This window comes from Perca fluviatilis, chromosome 12 (genome assembly GCF_010015445.1).
Source record: "Perca fluviatilis chromosome 12, GENO_Pfluv_1.0, whole genome shotgun sequence".
Taxonomy (NCBI): Eukaryota; Metazoa; Chordata; class Actinopteri; order Perciformes; family Percidae; genus Perca; species Perca fluviatilis.
The window spans coordinates 24,831,406-24,853,253 of NC_053123.1; the positions used below are offsets into that span (position 1 = coordinate 24,831,406).

The window sequence follows — 21,848 nt, forward strand, 5'->3', positions numbered from 1 at the left end:
TCCAATCTTTTGTATGAGTTTGGCATTTACAAGAAGTTTTTTTCCTGGATTTCTTCTTCGATTTTGATACGCCAGCGTACCAAATAAACTTAAATAAACTTAGATTTCTTTCTCATGAAAACTGTGCCCACCACAGAATAAAAAAAAAAACTGTGAACTGACTAACTGCCAAAAGGTTTGGACGAATATTGTTATTATATTCATATGCACACATACATACACTAGTCTCCGTCTCCAACGGCAGCTAAAGTGTCATTAAAGGAGGCCATTGTTGCTGATTAATTAGTGAGCATTTTTTTGTTCATGGTAAACTGGGATTAGCATATTCATAAGGGCAGACATCTTTCAGACAGCTTTGAGCGAATCTGGCGGGTCTGTTTTCTCACTGTGTTCTTGTTTGTGCCCATACATAACCCCGTTTGTTGACCGTAGTGCTACCCCATTAACTCCCATGATCCTCCGTGTCACAGACGCAGCGATCGAAACACAAGAGATAGCGAGAGAGAAGCAAGACGCATATGGCCACATTTTCACACTTCAGAGAGCACGCCCCCCGGATTACAGACTAAATTGGTCAGGGTTACAAACTGATTACCATGTTGTGTTACATCTTTATTCTCATACATAATAAACAATGAGCGGCTATTAAAATATGTTGCAATGCCCCCCCACCTCCATCCCAACCAGAACTTCAATCATGTAGTGTAAATCCCGTAAGAGTGTAATTTATTCTCAAATGGTGAATGAAGCAAAATGTTTAATGTAGTCATTTACTTAAAGAGGCAAATTTACTTTCATAAAGACCTTTTAATGGGTCAAATTCCCCTTGTGGACTGTTTTTGGAGGGAGGGGTGAAACAACCCCAGAATGTTTGTATCTAATGTTACTGCAATTTACTTTAAGCTTGTTGAAATCATTGCTTATGAAAAGTTTCATTTTTCATGTTTCTTAAAAATGTATCAATAATAATAATAAAAAAAACAATATGTTATATGTTCATAAATTCATAGAATATGTGAATGTGCGTTATTTGTAAATTGTAATTTTTGTAGCATTTAAAACTCAGTGACAGAGATGGAATTAAACCTTTATGTCATCTAAAATGCTTCTGCTTTTTATATCAAGTTGACCAAATGCACAAGGCAATACAATTACTAATTAACTGTAAAAAAAAAATGTAGTTGCCAAATCCATTAGATAATTTTAAAGTAATGTAACTTGATTACTTTTTGACACCAAATATGGGCACTGTACTGTGATGTTGTTCCCCCTTTTCTGCTTTGAAATTTCCACCCAGTGAATCACCAACGTTAGAGTCCGTAATAATTAACTGGCAACAGTTGGCTATGGTTTGTGTGAGACTCATGAAGCGTTGTAATGTGTGTGTGTGTGTGTGTGTGTGTGTGTGTGTGTGTGTGTGTGTGTGTGTGTGTGTGTGTGTGTGTGTGTGTGTGTGTGTGTGTGTGTGTGTGTGTGTGTGTGTGTGTGTGTGTGCATGCGCATGGTAGGATATCGTTCTTCAATGCTGCTAATAATCCCAATTTTTACTAAATGTATCGGTAATCTGATGACGTTTTTTTTCTGTAACCTTTTTTTTGTACTCCCCAAACCTGAAATTCTAATTCTAATTCTAATTCTAATTCTAATTCTAATTCTAATTCTAATTCTAAATTTCTAACACAGCAACACATTAGACAATAAAGCTTTTTGAATCTTGAATTTTGAATACATGTGGCATGTTAGTATTGTCTTTAGAAACACTAGAAAAAAATGTGAACCTATATATGTTGTACTGGGAGAGTAAGAATGACCCTGATTGTAAAAAAATATATATAATGGTAATTTTCCTCTTTTACCAGCTTTGACTATGTAGAATACTTATTTCTCTCTCTCGCTCTCTCTCTCTCTCTCTCTCTCTCTCTCTCTCTCTCTCTCTCTTTTCAGTCGTGCTAACCAGGTCACATCACTTCGTCAACACAACATGATAATATACTAATAACGACAGAGATTTTGCATTTCTACTGAGGTAGACTATGCTAATGTTTTATGCCAATATTTAATTCACAGTATTTTTGCATCAGTGTGATGAAGTATCTTTGTTTATTATTTATTAAAACTACTGTAGAAACCAAAAAACAGTGTTGGAGTCTGTTTATTTTATCGAATATTTAAATTCACTAAATCATGATATAAAACTCGTAATGAAGGTGATCGAGGTCGACCTGCAGAGTGAACCCTAAAGAACTGCAACAATAGCCTGTTGGAATGTATTGTTGAGGTAATGACTTCAGACCGTAGCTGCTTTAGTTGTGTTCAAATTAGACTGCTCTAAATGTTGCTTAACACACTGGGATGTGTAGAATATTTAAATAATATGCAGCAAACTTGTGACTTTGTGTGTTTTTGGCTGTTTTGTATTAATGAGAGCATTACTGTGTTCTTGTCCAGTTAATGATGCAGAGAACTTGGCCACTGGCAGCCTGATGGGACAGTAAAAGGCCAAGTTTGAGTGACTTCTTTTTTTCTCCCTCCCTTCTCCTCCCTCGTCTCTCATCTTATCTGATCACTGACTATCTGCCTTATTAGTAACATCCATCTAACTTTCTCTGACCTGTTATTTCAATCTCTGGCCACACACAGACACACTCACACATTCATATATGTGCACACAAGGACAGACAGGGTAACACACACACACACACACACACATTTGCACACACACAGACTGACACACTCCCCTACTCACCAGCAATTTGTTGCCTGTGACATCACATTGTGTGTTAAAGCCTTACTGGCACCGGGCTGCAGCTTCGTTAACTTTCCTCTTTAATGAGCAGTTTAATTGAGCTGTCTAGCAGGCCACCTGTCGGCCCGCAGCCTCATTACCATACTAATGGACCGGGATTGTTGCTGCTCTGACAGCTCGGCCTGCCCAGCCCTAACAGGCAGAGAGGAAAAGGAGAGAGAGAGAGAGAAAGAGAGAGAAAGAGAGTGAGAGAGAGAGAGGGTGAGGCCAAGTAGAAAGGGGGGCTGGAGGCCACACTGGAAGAGAGGGAACAGGAGAGGAGAAAAAGTAAAAAGTGTAAAGAGGAGAATGGACTTTGGTTTTGACCAGTTTAAAGGATAAGGTTGGCAATATCCTATCTTTTTCTTACTAACAAGTATTTTCTGTGTATCTTAAGTCTGATAAATCTTATTCATCTGTTCCACAGATCTCCATTTGTCCAAAAACTATTAAAATGCATCAGCGGGAAATATTCTTTGTAAATATAGGTCACAGGAGTCACAACACTCTGTTACTGACTGGCTGCCAGAATTCTCTGGCCACACTTTGTCGCTAAAAGCTAAACTATCCTCAAGTTTTAGTTTGGCCACACTAAGCTGCAAAATCAAACGCCCGCACCTCAGAGCGGCCACCACGGTTTCTCATAGACATTGCATGGCAGTTCGCCACAGGCCGCACTTCGCTGCTGCTTGGTGTGTTGTCAGCGTTAGAAAGGGATCTTATAATGACCAGTATGAACAGTTGGAATTGTTACAACAAGGAAAAGCTCTTTCACTGTTCATATGGGTACCTGACTATTGTTTTGAAACAGACTGGAAGAATTGTGAACATATTCTTTAACTCTTTAACCAGCAGCTACATGTTGGATGGCCATTAAAACACAGGCCATAGAGCAATAAGGGTCCATGCACAACAGATAAAGTACGCCCCGGTGCACACACAGAGTTTCCACCCACGAGCATGTATGCACTTGGACCAACAGCTATACAATACAGTTATGTGGCAAATCAACTAGACCCAGTTTTCAAAAGACAAGTAAGTAACTGAGTGAAAGGCGGATCATCTTCCATCCTGTTATAGTTAAAAACACCCATCCAGATGTGACTTCCATCCCCCCCCTGGGTGTTTACGCACATGCATTCATGTACACAAGCTGTACACAAAATGGCTAAGTCAGCATTACTGTAATTTACAATTACTATGTTGGAAATTCCAATCCTTGTTAATTTAGTAGGCTTGAAACACATTGTATTCAGTTTTATTTGAAGATTACTTGCTAAATTATCATTCTGCACCAACAAAACACAAAACTGAATCTACACTGAGTTGAAAGATGGAAACCCAGAGGACAAACTTCCTTTTTGTGTGGGTTGTGTGTTGCCCAGTGTCTTGATGTGCGCTAATGTGACAGCGGAAAGCTGGCATGAGGTGATTTCAGCACAATGGAGAAAAAGGCACCACACTGGGCCTGCTACTTTGCTCTTTTCCAGGCTAATATATTAGAGACAACAGGCTGAGTGAAAGTCAGCTCGAACAGAAGCTGTGTCAGGTCTTCGACAGACTAATTCAAGTCAGAATGAGTTTTTAATGTGTCTCCAGAAACCCTGCAGGAACTGCTGAGCAGCATCCACAGTTTTTGGTCAGTCATTCTATAAACATAGCATCACATTTATATTTGGTTCTAATACAGGAAGATAACCTTGCTTTTATTAGTGTTGAGCCTACCAACTAGTGTCTGACATTTCATTTGTTCCTACATCTAATTACCCAGCTTAATTTGTTTTGATTCCAGGGACTCTAATCTAGTCAGCATGACGGCATAAAAAGATGAAGGCGACATAAAAGCCGTACAAAGTGAATGAAAAAGGAGGCTAAATAGGGTGATTACAAGTGAAAGGTGGCCGTGGGGATGATAGACAGACTAGGAGGCAGAGAGGTGGGGGTACAGTCGTGGTAGTGAAGCAATATGCATTCAAGGATCCAGTGAATAAAACGCCACACAGCCACATGCTAATGACGGCCACTATTTAATGTGTCAAATTCACAATTCCCCTTCATTCTTCCGTCTTTCTTTCTCTCTCCTCCATGGGGCTAATTGCTCTGTCCCCTCCTTTTTGACAGAGAGGCTGTTGGTCTGAATTAAAGCCCATATTGCGGCATCCGTGCCCAACCTGCAACTCCCAAAGCAGCAGCACATGCACAAGGATCTGCAAACAGACACACAAAATGCTAAATGATCACTGGACCACCGTTCACATGTCTTTGGCTATGTTCACGTTAATTGAAGTAAACTTGAAAATGAGACTGTCCACGTTTGGCTATTTCAGATCATTTCCTAAAAGCTTACTGGCCACACTGAAATACACACAACTATGACAAAAAAACTTAGAACTCCTTTTGTTTCTCCTGAAGGAAGAATTAAACTAATTCTCTGTTTTTTGGATTCTTCGTTCCTCATGGAGGCATGCAAAAAAAATATTTTTTTTCTTGAAGAATTCAAGAGAACCCAGGGTAAACAACTGAAATACAATAAGTATTCCTTAAAGTAAAAGTACATCAGAATTATCAGCTAACTGAAAGTACCAAAAAGTAAAAGTAAAGGTAGTACCCATTATGCAGAATGGCTCCCATATTATTATAGAATAATATGTTATCTTGTTTTTATCACTAACAAATACATGTAAGAGCATTTTAATGTTGTAGTTCATCATGGGGAGCCACATTTAGATACTTTGTATACTATTGGGTAGATTATAGAATCCCTAATATCACATTTTTTTTATTTACAGTAAAAACTCATTATAAAAGTTATATAAATGTAGTTGAGTAAAAAGTACAATATTTGCCTTCTGAAATGTGGTGGAGTAGAAGTATTAAGTAACAGAAAATGGAAATACTCAAGTAAATTACGTGAGTGGATGAGTCTCACACAACAACAACAAGGATGTCTGCTGCTACTAACAAACAACAGTATTCACCATTTTACTTCTGCATCTCTATGAAGCAGGACAACCAAAACTTAAAAACAGATAAGATAAAATGACAGTTGTCGCCTGCTATTGCCTTTGTAACATCATAATCTTCATCGTTATCATTGTTAAATACAATGGAAACGTAATTTTAAAAAAAAACCTAACACCAATAAAAATGCCTGATAGTCATGTAACATGTGCATCTTTTATCTGACACACAAAATTAGCAAGAACAGGATTAATGAACACACTGTGAAGCTTTTCATGACAGAAACCAAGTAATGTTTGGGATTAACAGCACGGCCTTATAAGAGTCGATATGAACAATCACAGAGAAAGTCAAAGTAGGCCTTTGGAAATGCTGGGTTAATGCCGAGGAAGCCCAACATAAAGAATAAAAAGATGAGTTATGAAATGTATCTACATTAGTGTGAACGTGGATTTGCCTCTTGGGACGGGAGTATGCAGATGTCAACAGCACAGACTCTGTTTTATGTGTTATTGTCCTTCTACTTCCCATGTTACTGACATTAGGCCCCCCACCACCAGCACTAGAAGAGCCAGCAGCCCCTTGCTGAGTTTAACAAGGTGTCCAGTGTGTGTGTGCGTCTGTGTGTGTGTGTGTGTGTGTGTGTGTGTGTGTGTGTGTGTGTGTGTGTGTGTGTGTGTGTGTGTGTGTGTGTGTGTGTGTGTGTGTGTGTGTGTGTGTGTGTGTGTGTGTGTGTGTGTGTGTGTGGATGATCAGAGAAAAGGTCACTACTGGGCTTTTCTCAGGAAGAGGCCACACTTTCTTGGCTTCACGTTAAGGCTTCAGTTTTGAGCTCTGCTGGCCACCTGCCTCCTGATCGGTGGGCAGAACCAAACACACAAAACACAAGAGGCCTGAATGGGCTGCGATTTGTGGGAGGGAGCATTTCTAATGACCCTGTTAAAAATGTGTGTGTGTGTGTGTGTGTGTGTGTGTGTGTGTGTGTGTGTGTGTGTGTGTGTGTGTGTGTGTGTGTGTGTGTGTGTTTGTGTGTGTGTGTGAGTTTCTATCGTTTGTGTGCCCTTGTACTAATTTAGTTTTAGCCTGAGAGGAAAATGAGGATGTTTTGGATAGTCATTTTTGTTGTGTGCTCTCTTACTTGTAAGGACTAATTTAAATTCCAATTTAAGTTTCAATGAACTTACAGGGCACTTTAACTTTGTTAAAACAGAGTTGGATCCATGAAGGCTTAAGAGCTCACAGCAGAGGCCTGGACTGTTTGCGACTTGCTACAGATTTCTGACGCAGTTGAACCTGTGCTAAAAACCCTAGGTTGCTTTCACACCTCATCAGTTTGGTCCGTTCAACCGAAACCCTGGAGCGTTTCATCAGATAGTCCGGTTGGTTTGGGGTGGTGTGAAAGCTCATTCGAACTCTGGTGCTGTACAGACAACTGAACTCTAGTCCGCTTGACAACAGGAGGTCTCGGTTCGCTTCCAAGTGCACCAGAGTTCAGTTCACATTAGGTGAGAATGCAATCCGACCAAAAGTGAACCAAAAACAGTGCATGTAGCCTGCAATTACAACCTTGCACGCAATGTAAGGACCTATATATGATTTCAAGATTGATTACTTTCAAATCCATAACCTCGTTGTCTGTGTGACAACATAGCATCGTCTTCCTCACATCATGGCCGCCCTCTCCTTCACTTGCTGTCTTGTCAGCTGCTCATATTGATCGCCTTCCTCTAAAATATTAGAAACACCAAAGCAAAACCAGAAAATCCAAGACGTAATATTTTAATATATTTGATGTTGCACCATTGTTTCTGAGACCAGAAGCGTCGGCCAGTTTCACTCAGATTTTCTGACCATTAGGCCAGTGACCGTTTCGACCATGTGCCAAATGTTAACAATGTTTGGTGCGTTTGACAAAGTGCAGTGTGAACGCTAACCGAACCAAATAAAAAACGCAACAATGTTGCAACTTCACCCCCAAATCGCACCAAGTCGTGAAAGCGCCGTAATGCTTGCTTCTGTTTTATCCACCACCTGTTTCTACCACTCTGGCAAATGGTGTTAATGTCGTAATGAGACCTGAATGGTGGGTGGATGTACAGGGAGGAAAACATTATTTTGGAATCCAGCCATATTGTACACTGTGCCAACAATGTTTTAACTTCAAGTAGAAAGGCCAGGGACAAATAGTTGGAACGAATGTGTGTGCAGGGCTAAAAATGGTTGCTGCCATTTTGAAAGAATGAAAGAAACCAATACCTAATATAGAAAAAGATTTAGGCATAAATAATGCCCCCAAATGGTGCTGTCAAGTTTCAATCTTCTGTCACCCATGCATAAAAAGTTTCTGTCATCAAGGTTGAAGTCCTGATGTAGGACATCAGCAGACAAAAACACAACACAATTAGGAAATATTACTACAGCTGTCAATGTCGTGTCATTGCAGAGTAATACCTTAACGGAAGCAAAAAAGAAAAAGTTTGACGTGAAGTTGGATGGCAAAAAAACATCTTGCTAAAGCAAAGCGGTTCATGAATTTGATTTGCGGTGTTCAATACAGTACAATATAATAAAAGTACCATATTTGAGCTCCAAATTCACTCAGGTTATGGCATTTTTATTAAGTAAAACAAGTGTTTTTCCCCTGCGAAGTCAGACTGTCTGACTCTCGTTCACAGCTAAGAGAAAATGTTGGTAAATGTTCTTAAACATCACTCATCATACCCATTTCACATTTTAGTGAACAGACAAGATTTTGATCTGACAAGGATTTCCCTCAGGTCCAAAAACTTAAAGCGACAAATATACAAAAATGCCTGTACTTCACTAGATTTTGCTGTTAATTTACAATGTATAGCTCATTCCTTGAAGTGTCAATTTGTTTGTGATGCCTGCTGGGTTTTATTTGGGTTATGTTTCTGTGTATGGATTCAACTTAATTACAGTAGGCTACTTTGTCTTCTGTTGTGTTGTGTAAATGGATGCTGAAGATTGAGTATCCCTTGGTGGGACAACTGGAGAAAATGAGAAGAGATAATGCATTTCACACACTTTCTTCCCGCATATACTCACAAGAATAAGTGGGAGAAAAAATAGTGAATATTTGTTTTATGCTTTTCAAATTATTTTCCCCCTGTGCAAACATTGAGTGCCGGCACTGTGGTACCCTCTACTGTCAAGTTTCCACTGGTGCAGGGATGTGTGTAGTCTGCTTGCCTTCTTGTGTGGGTGTGAGTGCGTGTGAAACCGGCATGTACCTCATCTTCCTCGCATGCCTTCCCTTTTCTCCAGTATGCTCTTGACTCAACGCTGTCTCCCGGACCTAATCCTCTGATCAGCATGCCAGGAGAGCACCAAGGGGCCTGACTGAACTGGTGGACAGGGGCCTGGCTGAGGTTACGCCTGGCTCCAGTCACTTTGTCAGATTGTCTTAGCCACATGCTCTGCTGAGCTTATTGTTGACCAGGAGGTGGAGGTTTAAGAGGACCACATCCCCCACACACACACACACACCCATCTGCTCCCCATGTGTAAGGGTGACGAAAGCGTACATTGAGAAAAAGAAAAAAAAATCACATTATTACATTTTATGCTGGACAATGGATTGATTCTTCAATAGATTGAAAGTAATTGTAATTGAGGGGGGGGGGATAACTTGAATTCCACTTTCTCTGGTCTGATGTGTCAGGTTCAAGTTACCAGACAAAGACTGGGGTGAATAGAGTGACTTGAGAGACCAGGGGATTGAGGGGAGTAGCTTGGCACACAAACAATTAGCACTCGTCCCTGCATAGCTTGCCGTGGCCCCAAATCCCCACATTTGTCCAGACAAATTGACTGGACCCGGGTCTTGTTTGTCTAGCTCTGCTGGCCTGCTGGAGAGGGCTTGAGGGCAGCGGGGAATGCCCCCTCGAAAGAGCACAACTCATGGGAAAGGAACAAATAGTGTGTTCTGGTCAGAAAATGAGTCTTCCAACACTTTTTAAGACACACTGGTAACATGTATTAATTCATTCTGTGCTTGATCAAACATCACTGTGGTTTTGGCTGTGCGACAATAAGACAAGCAGCTTACTTAGTTATAAGAATATAAAAATGGGACTCTCTCAAACGTCATACAGTGGAAAAGAAATAAAGTCACACACTGCACACTGAATTTGCACCCTTCACTAGAACGTTTTGTGACACAAAGTCGGATATCTGTCAGTATGTGGTAATTTGATTGAATGCAAATCAATTATTGTGGTGGAAAAGTATTTTGTTTCAAATGTACATAGAAAGCATAGGCTATGTTGTATTTCAACCATAGAAATACAATTTTATTTCTATGATTTCAACAGCTTTTAAATTACCATATTTTAACGGGTTGTTGGGACCTGCTCAGAACTGAAGTGGAGATGTCCCCCAGGACCGTTTTCACAAGGAGATTTTAGATTGGTCCATAGTGTTAGGCCGCTCCTAATTTAGCTTTTTCCAAATTGGAATGCCTTGAGCATGGGCCAAGGGTGACGCAAGATTCCTAATATCATCAGGTTTTGGCAGCTTGTGGTATTAAAGAAATACATTTAACATAAATATTGGCAAATTTAATTGTAGCATATCGATTGATTATTTTAAGTTAAATATTAAGCCTATTGGCTTTTATTCTGAGTGACTGAAAACGGGCCTACATTATTTAACTAAACATTACTTAGTCTCAATAAGTAGGCCTAAATGAATAAATATAAAATAAATACGGAACAAATAAACAAAAATGGAAATAAATGAATAAACACATTTATGAATATAGCAAACGGCTAAATAAATAGATTAAAAAGGATCAAAGGAAAGAATAGGCTGAATAAATGCTGAAATACAGAAGTTTATGTAGTAGCCGAACTACAAAAACAGCAAAAAAGCAATTTAACCTCTTGATTCACTATGCAAAGATTAATGTAGCCTAGTTGAACTACCAGCAAGCTACTGCGAAATGTAGGTACACTGCTTGTGCAATAACATGTAGTTCAGTATTCCCCAACCCCCAAACAGTTTAGGAAGCCCTTATTTTTCATTTCACCATCTATAAATAGCTTGCGTTCATCAACAATGTTGGATTACGGCCATAGGCCTACCACCCTGAACACGCCCGATCTCGGAAGCAAAGCAGGGTCGGGCCGGGTCAGTACTTGGATGAGAGACCCGGTGCTGTAAGCTTTATGTTCTCGTCTTTCATCAGCAGAGGGCACTGCTCCTTCTTTAGTGGAGACAGAGCTGACAAGGAAACAGTATGGAGGATGCACATTGACCTTTTGATCAATAAATAAATAATATAAATGCTGAAATACAGGAGTAAATAAATAGTTTACTTAAAATTTGAAACAAAAATAGGCCTACATAAAACATGTAATACATAGGCATTTAATAAATGCTGGAATAAATGAATAAATAAATAAATACATGTTAGTGAATAAACTTAATGTAAAGCACATTTGATCAGCAACATATTAAAATAAATGTACAAAAAAAAAAGTCTTCTTAATATACCCTGTTGCCCCAAAGCTAAAAGAGACCCAATATGTGGTTTTATGATTTAGTTTTTTTAATTACTATAACATGTATTTATTCAAGAAGTCAGAAGTAGTAGGGGAGAGCCGGGACAGTTGAAACACTTTTTAATTAAACATAATTTACATAGCGATCGTATCGCACTGAAAGCTAATATTTTGTCACTAGCAACCTACACCTGTCCTCTGTCAAATACAGTTGCATTTTCAGCTTTGAACAAAACCGTTCAGGAATTATTACAGCAAAAGTGGGACGTTCATTGTCCCTCCTGGTCGGGACAATTGAAACAGCATTGCGGGACGGATGAAACATACTGATTAAGCCATAAGAACTTCCCACAACTTCAGTATTTTACTACATATCATGAATGGTACTCCCAAAAGGTGTTATTTTAGATAGATTGTTGCTGGGCTATACATCTTTATGAATGTCTGTTAACAACTCAATTGCTTTCATCTTGAAGCGGTTATTGAAATATCATGCACTGTGGATGATTCTGCCATATTTATAGCTATAACAGTAAGTTTTCCCATTTATATCATGTTTCTATTGTGGAAAATGTCATTTCACTAGGTTTTTAGAAGATTGAAACAGCTGTTTCAAGCGTCCCGCTATAGATTATATTTCATTATAGCCTGTTTTGCTTTCCATGTAAACAAGCATGCAATATGAAAGTCTGGGATTGTGGAGAACACAAAGTGGTCTACTGAATAAGCATGTAGTCAAACCTTTAAATGAAAACCCCTCATTAATAATAAAAGTTTACTTTTGACCATCAAAACTCATTTATCGCCTGTAACTCCATGATAAAAGGAAATAACAGGAAGATATGTGGCTGATAGGAGGTTATCATGCTCTATGTTTTGACCTAAGGAAGTCTATCATCATTGCACTTAGAGAAAACTGGAACGTTTCATCAGTCCTGGCTCTCCCCTACAGCAGAATAAATAAACAATGTACATCCAGTTACACACAAGCACCTACATGCACCCTTAGACACAATCCTACACATTCAAGTTTTATTGTCCTTTGAGGTTTATTTATGATTTGATGCAACGTTCTGGAAGGAAGTCTTCCAATGTTCATTATTTACTGGTGGGATATCAAGACTCAGCCCCCTGGGGTCTGGTCTGATTCAATTTGAGAAGATATGTCATGTACTGAGGCAACTTTAGGAGACATTTCTAAAGAAATAAAAACTTTAGCTCTCTTCTTATTGCTAGAGAGGACCAGTGTACTTTAACATAGTACACATCGAGTACAATATTTACTTCCTGTAACGAAGCGCAGGACACAGTAACTGCATCTAGTTTTAAGGTGGAATCAGCAGCATGAGAACAGATCTCTTCAAAGTCAATCACGGTTTGATTTTTTGCTATGTTGTGCTTTTTAAGTTTAAAAAAAAAAAATTACACCAGCTCAAATATACAGTATGTGAATTAGGATAACTTCTTGGAGACTGCCTAGCAAACATTGCAGTGTCTACCTGACCTCCTTTGGACATTGTGGGGACATCAGTATAAGTACCAACCAATTTCTAAATAAAGTCCTCTGAACAGATGTCAAACCTGACTGACAATCTTCAGCATCACAGTATTTTAAATCATTAATATTGGGGGGGCATGAGAAGAAAACGAAATGCCTCTTAACCTCCTACTCCATCTGGTAACTTGTGAATCTATTTAACTGCACATATTTACAAATATCAATGGGAAAGTCCACAGTTTAGTTTTGAGAGTGCATATTTTTACACACAATGTCACCACAAAGCAACTTCAGGTCCAAAGATGAGTGAAAGAAAAAAAAAAAAACCACCAATTGCAAGTACTGGCAACTGTAGGCCCTTCGCCAAGGTCTGAAAACTCATTGCTTTTGAAGCTGCTGCACCACGAGTTGTCAGTAAAGAGTTGTACATCCCCATGGGCTGAGAGGCCCCAATGCAATGAGAAAACCCCTACTCTAAAGCTTAACTTGTTGGTTCCTGATGACAACCAATAATTTTACAGTTTGATGCAACAATGTAGTTAGCCATGACAAGTTCAGTGTAGTAACTTCAGGAATTCAACCCCAAGACTTTACAGTACTCCCATTTTTTCTACCAATGTAAAATGTGTATTGCAGAAAGCACCCAGAGAAAGACATTTGAAGTCTTCCAAAGACCGATCAAGACCAAAAACTCACTGTACCTTTGGTCATTTTAAAAGATGCAATTTAAACCCAATTTGTGGAAGTTTTGTAAAATAAAAAAAAAAAGTTTCCATAGCAGAAGTGTATAATAAAACAAAGTCACTTAATTTTTTATGTATTCAATATTTTATTAACTAACATTAAAACATTCAGCTGCACACTATGGACAACTTGTGGGGGAGGCAACTGTGGTCTTGGTTGAGTTGGTGGTTGTGATCGTGGGGGCGGTCGGGGTAGTAATCTCATCGTAAACCACGTCAGGAATGTCTTCAATTCCCCACAATTCAAACAATTCTGTACTATCACCTTCCATTTCTGAGTTAGGAGCTTGAGTTCCTGTTGATTGTATCAATGGAGCGTACTTCCTCGAGCGCACCAGAGCAAATGGTTCAACGGGAGTATCTTCAAAGTCTGGTTCCTCTGGCGCTCTCTTGACACGATGGCTCAACTTTTCTTGGTAACAAATTGCCAGCTTTGTGCACAGTTTCCCAGTAGAATCCAAATAAACTAGTTCAAATCCAGAATCCTGTAGAGAGCTAAAGGTTAGTTTTCACTCTAAAACAACAACGTGATAATATGCTTTGCACTCGAATTACCTGGTCTGGCAACTTTGATATTTCGACAAACAAAGCATTGGGGGTCTTCTGTTGTCTCACAGAGTAGGCTTCATTAACGAAATAATCTACAGAAACAAGTGCACAAATTAAGGCGTGGAAACATATGTTCACAATAATTGCTCAAGCTATAAAAGCAATAAAATTCTAAGAATTGATTCCACACATGCTCGCTGGTTTCCAAGATTACCTCAAAGTTGCAACAAAATACCCATTTCTTACCAAGCTCTTTAACCTCCTTTAGTTTTGTTTCATGAGGCAGCTTCACAGTGATACTTGTTGTTCCACAAGTCACCAGTGGGGACATTTCTGGATTCTCACAGACAGCCATGCCTACCATGTTCTTCTGCAGCAGATTGTCAAAATAATGCAGTTGCAATGGGTATTTGCCCTCTTCAGCCTGAGAAGAAAAAACAAAGCATTTTAGTCAGAAGAATCATTTAGTCAGTCAAAATAAGTGGTATTGATCATGTATAGCACATTGACCAAACAGGTTGCTACAGAGAAAATTAATGTTCAAATTGACCTACTTTGTGAATTAGATATCAAAAGACTAATTGATTAGTTTACAGCCAATTAGTAGATTGATAAGGGAAATTTTGTATCTACATATCCCCAGAATGAAGAGGAAAACTTCATTAAATGCCAAACCCACCTTTCTTAAAAGAGAACCAGACTACAATGAGTTAAAATACTCATCAGTAATGAAATAAACTCCGTCAACTATTACAACTACTTAGCATACAAGGAGAAATTATACATTTGAGTTACGCTTCAGCATCTGTGAGGCCATTACAGGCAAAGTTTGACCAATAGTTAAATTAAGAAAAGGCAGTGTAGCCTCAAAGCTAACACACTGGCATTTGCCTGGCAAAATCAGCACACCACTCCGCAAAGACCAGAACCCTTGAATTGTCAGCCAGAGTACTCCGTTTGGGCAAAGAAAAACAGGTTACCTGTGTTGCTGTGTAGCAGCCAGTATAGGGAAGCTTTACCAGCAGATACTGCCTGTAGACATGAATGGAACCGTGACACCGGTCAGGTAGCGACAACAACGGAGTCCCATCTGTGGGGAAAGATGGAGGAACATTAGGCTTCTTACAACAGCTAGCACTGGCTTTTCTAAAAAAGGCAAAAAAACACTGTAGGTGGCCAAATGAAACACACCTTCCAGATTCAGATTGGTGTATCGGGTGGGTGAAAAGCGCAGGGTAAGTGCTCCATTACTGCAGCGGAACTGTGGCTGGTTAAAGTCGGATATTCCTGGAGCTTTTCCAGTCCCTGAAATAAATGAAGAATAAGGAGGATTACGATGACTGTTAAGTAGGCCTACTAGGCCAGAGACTATTGTATTCTGCTGCGTAGGCTTAGCTGTATTACTTTTCCTAGCAAGTTTGGTTTTAACTTGAAGATGTTGGTCACAGACCATATTACAACAAAAAACAAAGTTTACCTTTGAGGAAACTCCAAACCGGCGCTGGGGTGCTTCGGTCGGCCGCGTCTTCTGAACCCGCCTCAAACTGCTGCTTGTTGCCGTCAGAAAGCTCGTCCTGGCCGGCCAACCTTCCGTGTGCGTCTCGGTGACCTCCTGCGTTGTTAAGCTGGGCTAGTGTTAAACAGATACAAACCCAAACCATCAGAGCAGAAATCATGGTAGAAGTCATGGCCGATATCCCACTGCCACTAGACGAGAACAAAGATGCTGAAAGTGAACTCTGAATTGTCAGATCCACCTGCGCCCTTAAATCTGGTAGCCTAAATTAATTGCAAATGCTGTACAGGTGCGTTTGCACGTGGGAGTCAAGTTTGGTTGTGGGAAGTGTAGTATTTTCACATCTGGTGCATGAGTAGTAGGCCTAGTCCTATTCACTGTTGGTTTGTTTTCTCTTTTTTTGTGGAGTAGTTGATGCTATAGAGCTATATAGCTTTATCTTTTAAAGATAGGCTAATAGAAAGGGAAAATCTGCCCACATGAAGAACAACCATAGACTGTAAGCGAACAGTCTCTGAGAACAACATGCAGACAAGCATCTATAAATAGTTTGAGTTCATCGGTTAGAATTGTTTGTGGTCATGCCACCCTGAACAAGCCCCACCTTGGAAGCTAAGCAGGTTTGGGTTGGTTCAGTACTTAGATGGGAGACCTCACCTACATTTAGAACTATGTATTTATGTTAGTGTCTAATGAGGAAGGAGGTTTTCAACTTTTAGTTATTTATGCATGTATTTATTCTTTTTTAAGTATTTATTTATTCTGTATGCCTATTTATTTATATATTCATGTGTTTATTAATACAGATATTTATGTATTCTCTAATTTATTTAGAAGTTAAAAGTAGACTACAATAGCAAAAAGTCCACACTGCCAAATAAAAAACATGAAATGTTTCATTGGTGCTGTTTTTCCTGTCTCAACTAAAGAAGGAGCAGCGCCCTCTGCTGATGAAAGACAAGAATTAAAAGCTTACAGCACCATGTACTTTATTCCAGGCGGTCTCCCATCCACGTACAGACCCGGCCCCACCCTGCTTAGCTTCCGACATCGGCATGTATCTATCACCACGAGTTTTTGATATGTGGTTATGTACAAGGCCTACCGAATTTTGAATAATGAGGTTGGGGAGGACTGAACTACATCTAATTACACTAGTAGTGTATTTACATTTTGCGGTAGCTTGCTGGTGGTTTAACTATTTATCTTTGCACAGTGATTCAAGGTTAAATTGTAGTTACTACAAAACTTCTGTATTTCAGCATTTATGTATTCTTTTATTTATTTTGGTCCATATTTATTTATTTATTGCTATATTTATTGATACCTTTATCTATTTACATGTTTATTTATTCATTACATTTTTACATTTTTATCTTTTTTTTTTAGACTTAAGTATCCTACATTTTTGTCTTCTGTACATTTGCATCCTCCAAAATATAGATTTATTTTATTTCAAAACTATTCAGTTAGGAATAATCTTGAACAAGAATATTGAATTATTGGTTAAAAATGTCATTATCATAAAAAAATAATATACACATAAATGTAAACTCTCCCTTAATGGGAAATGCACTACAGAACGCCAACCCTAACCCCAAGCCAGAAATTATGCACTTATGTCTGAATTTATTTTTATTTTATAGCCCTACCCCTATGCTCCGTTTTTTTATGTTTTATTATTATAGCTAGGATATTACTCTATCCCCTGACCAATCGGCTATCCTAACCTTAACCACTCGAGGTGAAATCCCTAACCCCAAACAATCGAGCTGCTTCGAAGAGCGCGTCTTGGCGTGGCCATAGTGCGATTCATAAATATTGCGACCCGGACCAACTCTGCTTAGCTTCCGAGATCGGGTGTGTTCAGGGTGGTATGGCTATTTATAGATGGTATCCAACATTGACATTTTCAAAAGTGTCCAGACTATTTTCTAAAAAGAAAAAATATATGTTTTCTGTGTATCCATATGATCCACTGCTATAACTTAGACTTCCAGTTTTGTCTAAAAATTATATAACAGTTCTATCAGGTCCATTAAAGTCAAGAACACACAGACAATAGGTAGCTTTAGGACATTTTATTGAATAAATTACAAATTAAATTTGTCGGTATGGCTCGATTCACAGGAGTCCCCTGACCTTTCATGAGCACTAGGAAATAGAGAGTCAGGGGACAGCAACAGCAGCATTAGGGGCCCCTCACACAGTTTAAGACTGGGAGAACTATTACCCCATATGAACAGAGCGGCAACAATGACATAGAAGCAAATGCCATGTTATACACTGAGAGGTGTATATGTACTGTAGAGGTGCGAATCTTCACTGATCTCCCGATTCGAAAATTGAAAGTATTTCAAGAAGGAGAAGAAGAAGTAGTAGTAGTTTAATATCTTCTTTCTTAAAGGTGGACCAAGACTTCACTCTCCTATTTGATGATAACACATCCTTCAGGCTTGTTCAGAAATGGGATTTGTTCTTCAAGCCAAATGTCATAAAAGAGGCTAAGCAGCTCACCTCAACACCAGAGTTTCATCGCTTGGTGGAGTCAGCAGAAAGTCCCCCAGGAAGTGATCTTGATGATGCAACAAGTGAGTTGTTTTTTATTTTGTTTATTTTAATAAATTTGCTATAATTGCAGTTAAACTATAACTGTAATAATATTTCATTTGTTTATTCTATGTATCTCTGAATGTTGATCTGATTTTTGGGATAAATGTGACTAATAGATGGATGATGGTTTAAAACGTTCTCATAATGCCTCCCTGTTCTCATTCAAACTTGAAAAGTATTACATTTTAAGAGTTTTCAGTTAATTCTTGTGACTCTTTGTCCTCAGCCTACAACCAAGAAATGGCTTCCCTGTTGTTGCTGTTACATCTCCTTCCACCACCTCCAGGGGGATTGAAGTCTCCAAAAATTAGAGCATGTGATGCAGTTAAGAGACTTTTTGTCTTTCATAAGGTAATTATATTATTAAGGTGATTATAATAATTTGTCACGTCACCTTCTTAGCCACATGTAAATGAGGGTTGTTAAAAAGTGGATGGAATTGTAATTAAGTTTTCATTCCCATCTTGCACTAGCCAATGAAAAGATGTTTGAATAATATACATATATACATAAGAATACTACAATGTAGTTTTCTCTGTGGCTGCACATTATTCTTGTGTCTAATTTTCAGTTTTCTCATCTCAACCCTAGTCATGCTGCAGTTTGGAGGAGCATCTCCTCGCTGTTGGGCGTCAGAAGAGCAAGATTGACAGCTTCTAATCACCATGGATAAGCGTCTCATCCCATGCAAGGCAAACCGCTCCCTTGGGGCATGTGACGAACTTTTCAAAGCACATTTTGTGTTTAATTTGTCTTACGATTTGGCACTTGTGCATTTTTACACATTCCTGCAGACAACAGTGTATAACATTGATGTGGGGAAAATGAAGGAGTCACCCAGAGTGAAAGACTTGAGAGCAAGACTGCTTAACCAGACAGTAGCACTCTCACCCTGTGAGTAAGAAGCTATAACAATGTTGACCTGTTTCATGTGTCAGAAATATTATCCCAGCAGTCAGAAGTTGATTTCACATGTAAGAGTTGAACATGGTTACTATCCTGGACCCAAGTTCAAATTGTTTTGTTCTCAGAAAGGCTGTATGCATCAGTTCCTTACATACACAGGTTTTCAAAAGCACCTTAATAGTGTTCATAGTAATGTTCAGCAAATTGCTCAAACTTCAACTGTTGCATGTTCTAGTGAGCTAGTTGCAACTTCATCTCAGGCACATGCTTTGGAGGACAAATTTAATCCACAAAATCAATGTAGCTCTTCCAGTGTTTCTTCTGAGAGCAATGATTCAGGACTTACTAAAGATCCAACTAAAGAAATGTGTGCATCCATCGTGGCCAAATTACAGGGGAGTGGGATTTCCAACAGTTTGGTATCCTCAATTGTAGGAGATTTGGAAGAACTAACAAGTTAGATTCGCTCACAAGCAAAGCATACAGCTATTTCTGCTTTACCTATAACTGACCACAACATATCTGTGATAAATTAATCATTTGAAGATTATGAAAACCTGTTCACAAATCTAAATACAGAATGGAAACGAAATAAATACTTCCACCAAAAATGGGGAGTTGTCGAGCCAGTAGAAATAACACTGGGAGTGCGATATGACAACAGGCGAAATCAGAAATCCGGTACTTATGATCAAGTACCTGTGAAGGATACTTTTATGTATGTGCTGATTTTAGAAACATTGAAGTTCATGTGCAGAAATCCAGACATTTGTGTTTTGCTAAAGAAAGTGTAGATCAGAGCCTGACACATACTGACTTTTTTGATGGAAGTTATTTTAAAACCCACCATTTGTTTACAGCTAATAGACATGCATTACAAATCTAACTATACTATGATGATTTTGAAACCGCCAATCCCCTTGGCTCAAAACGTGGAATTCACAAAATTGTCTGTCTTTATTTTGTTGTAAGAAACTTGCCCCCAAGATTTAATTCAGCATTTCAACATTCATTTGGTAACACTTTTTCACACACAAGATCTGCACAACTATGGTTTTGATGTTATACTAGAACTGTTGATAAATGATTTGAAAAAACTAGGAAGCCAAGGGCTAAGGCTTCCATTTTCAGATGAGCAGGTATATGGTACAATCTGTCAGATCACTGGAGATAATCTAGGGATGCACACAATTCTTGGTTTTAATGAGTCATTCAGTAGCCGTCATTTCTGTCGCCTTTGTTTGATTGAGAAGAATGATTGTCAAACGGTATACAGTGAGGATGATCCTAAGGTGATCCTTCGTGGAAAAGATGTTTGAAATGCATTGCCAGTCTCTCCAAGAAAACCCACAATTTAAGTCACTTTATGGTTTGAAAAAAAGATCTACACTTAATACATTGAAGTATTTCCATGTTTGTAATAACTATTCATTTGATATCATGCATGATCTTCTTGAGGGTGTGGTTCAGTATGAGATCAAATTGCTTTTTTGGATATCTCACACACTTTATGTCACAACAGGACTTGCTTTCCATGATTTATGGTTTTGATTATGGATATGTAGAACAAAAAAATCGTTCTACAAAGATTATTTTGGAGAGTGCAGGCAATGGCATTGGTTTGAATTCTATTCAGACATTGTCTTGTGAAAAACATCCCAATGTTGTTTGGTGACATTATTCCTGCAGGAAACAAAAACTGGAATTTGTTACTGTTACTTCAAATAATGAACATAGTTTTTTCATCTTCTCTCACTCTAAGTATGACAATATATTTAAAGCATTTGATTGTTGACCACCACAAACTATTTAAGCACTTTTATCCACATAGAAACTTGATACCTAAGCATCATTTTATGATCCATTACCCATCTTCTATAAGGAAAATTGGCCCCTTATTATATACGTGGTGTATGAGGTTTGAGGCCAAACACAAGCTGTTAAAATATTGATTTAGAAAATTTCAAAAAAATAACCAAATCGCTTGCTAAAAAGCATCAGATGGCCATTGCTTATCACTGGGAAACCACCCTCAAACAAAATGAGTATGGGCCAATTAAATCTTTTCTCTTCAGAGATGAGAATGTCGTCAACGATGAAATGCTTGAATCGATCTTGTCACTAGATGTTTTCTCAACTAGTTGGGTTAAAGTTGATGGTGTAGAGTATAAAGCTAGACTAGTTATTTGCAGTGCAATGGAAGAAGACATGCCAGTCTTTTGTCAAATAAGTGATGTACTTTTGGTTGAAGATCAAATTTTCTTTTTGACAAACAAGCTATTTACAGAGAATTTTTTTAATGACCATCATGCATTCAGAGTATTACGAAGTGCGTTTGATATTCAAAGCTCATACAATGTTTCTGATGAAATTATGTACATTATACCTTCATTCACAATGTTTTAATTTAACGGACTGCAAGGGAGAAAAGGCACAAATAAATGTTTTTGAAAATTGTTTATTGTGATTAATTCTTAATATAAGTATATATTAAATTAATTAATAAATATTTAATAAATTAACAATGAATTTAAAAAAAAAATCAGTGTAGATAATTGACACTTTAGAGACTGAAATTAACACTACCCAAATAGTTATATAAAATTAACTCTGAGCAGTGTTAGTTGTCTAATCCCTAGTGTTACTTAACTCTGTTTTGCGAGTTAAAAAAGGAACTGGCAGAGTGTTTAACTATTTTGGAAGTGTTAATTTAACTCTGGAGAGTTAATTCAACACTGGACTTTTTGCT

General features: G+C 38.4%; 1 protein-coding gene and 1 long non-coding RNA gene across 2 annotated transcripts; one reads left to right on the forward strand and one right to left on the reverse strand.

Annotated features, from left to right (window-relative positions):
* Positions 1-13,577: 13,577 nt before the first annotated feature.
* Positions 13,578-15,814, reverse strand: LOC120570480. Its single transcript, XM_039818863.1, has 6 exons — positions 15,542-15,814; positions 15,256-15,369; positions 15,045-15,154; positions 14,311-14,488; positions 14,071-14,156; positions 13,578-14,000 (listed from the first exon to the last, which is right to left on the reverse strand). Exons 1-6 carry the CDS (start codon positions 15,750-15,752, stop codon positions 13,635-13,637), a joined length of 1,065 nt encoding a protein of 354 aa, XP_039674797.1. The 5' UTR covers positions 15,753-15,814; the 3' UTR covers positions 13,578-13,634.
* A 2,178-nt stretch (positions 15,815-17,992) lies between these two features.
* On the forward strand, positions 17,993-21,555 carry LOC120570481. The gene is made up of 3 exons (XR_005641069.1): positions 17,993-18,171; positions 18,420-18,544; positions 18,785-21,555. It is a non-coding gene; the product is annotated as an uncharacterized LOC120570481 (long non-coding RNA).
* The last annotated feature ends 293 nt before the right edge of the window (positions 21,556-21,848 follow it).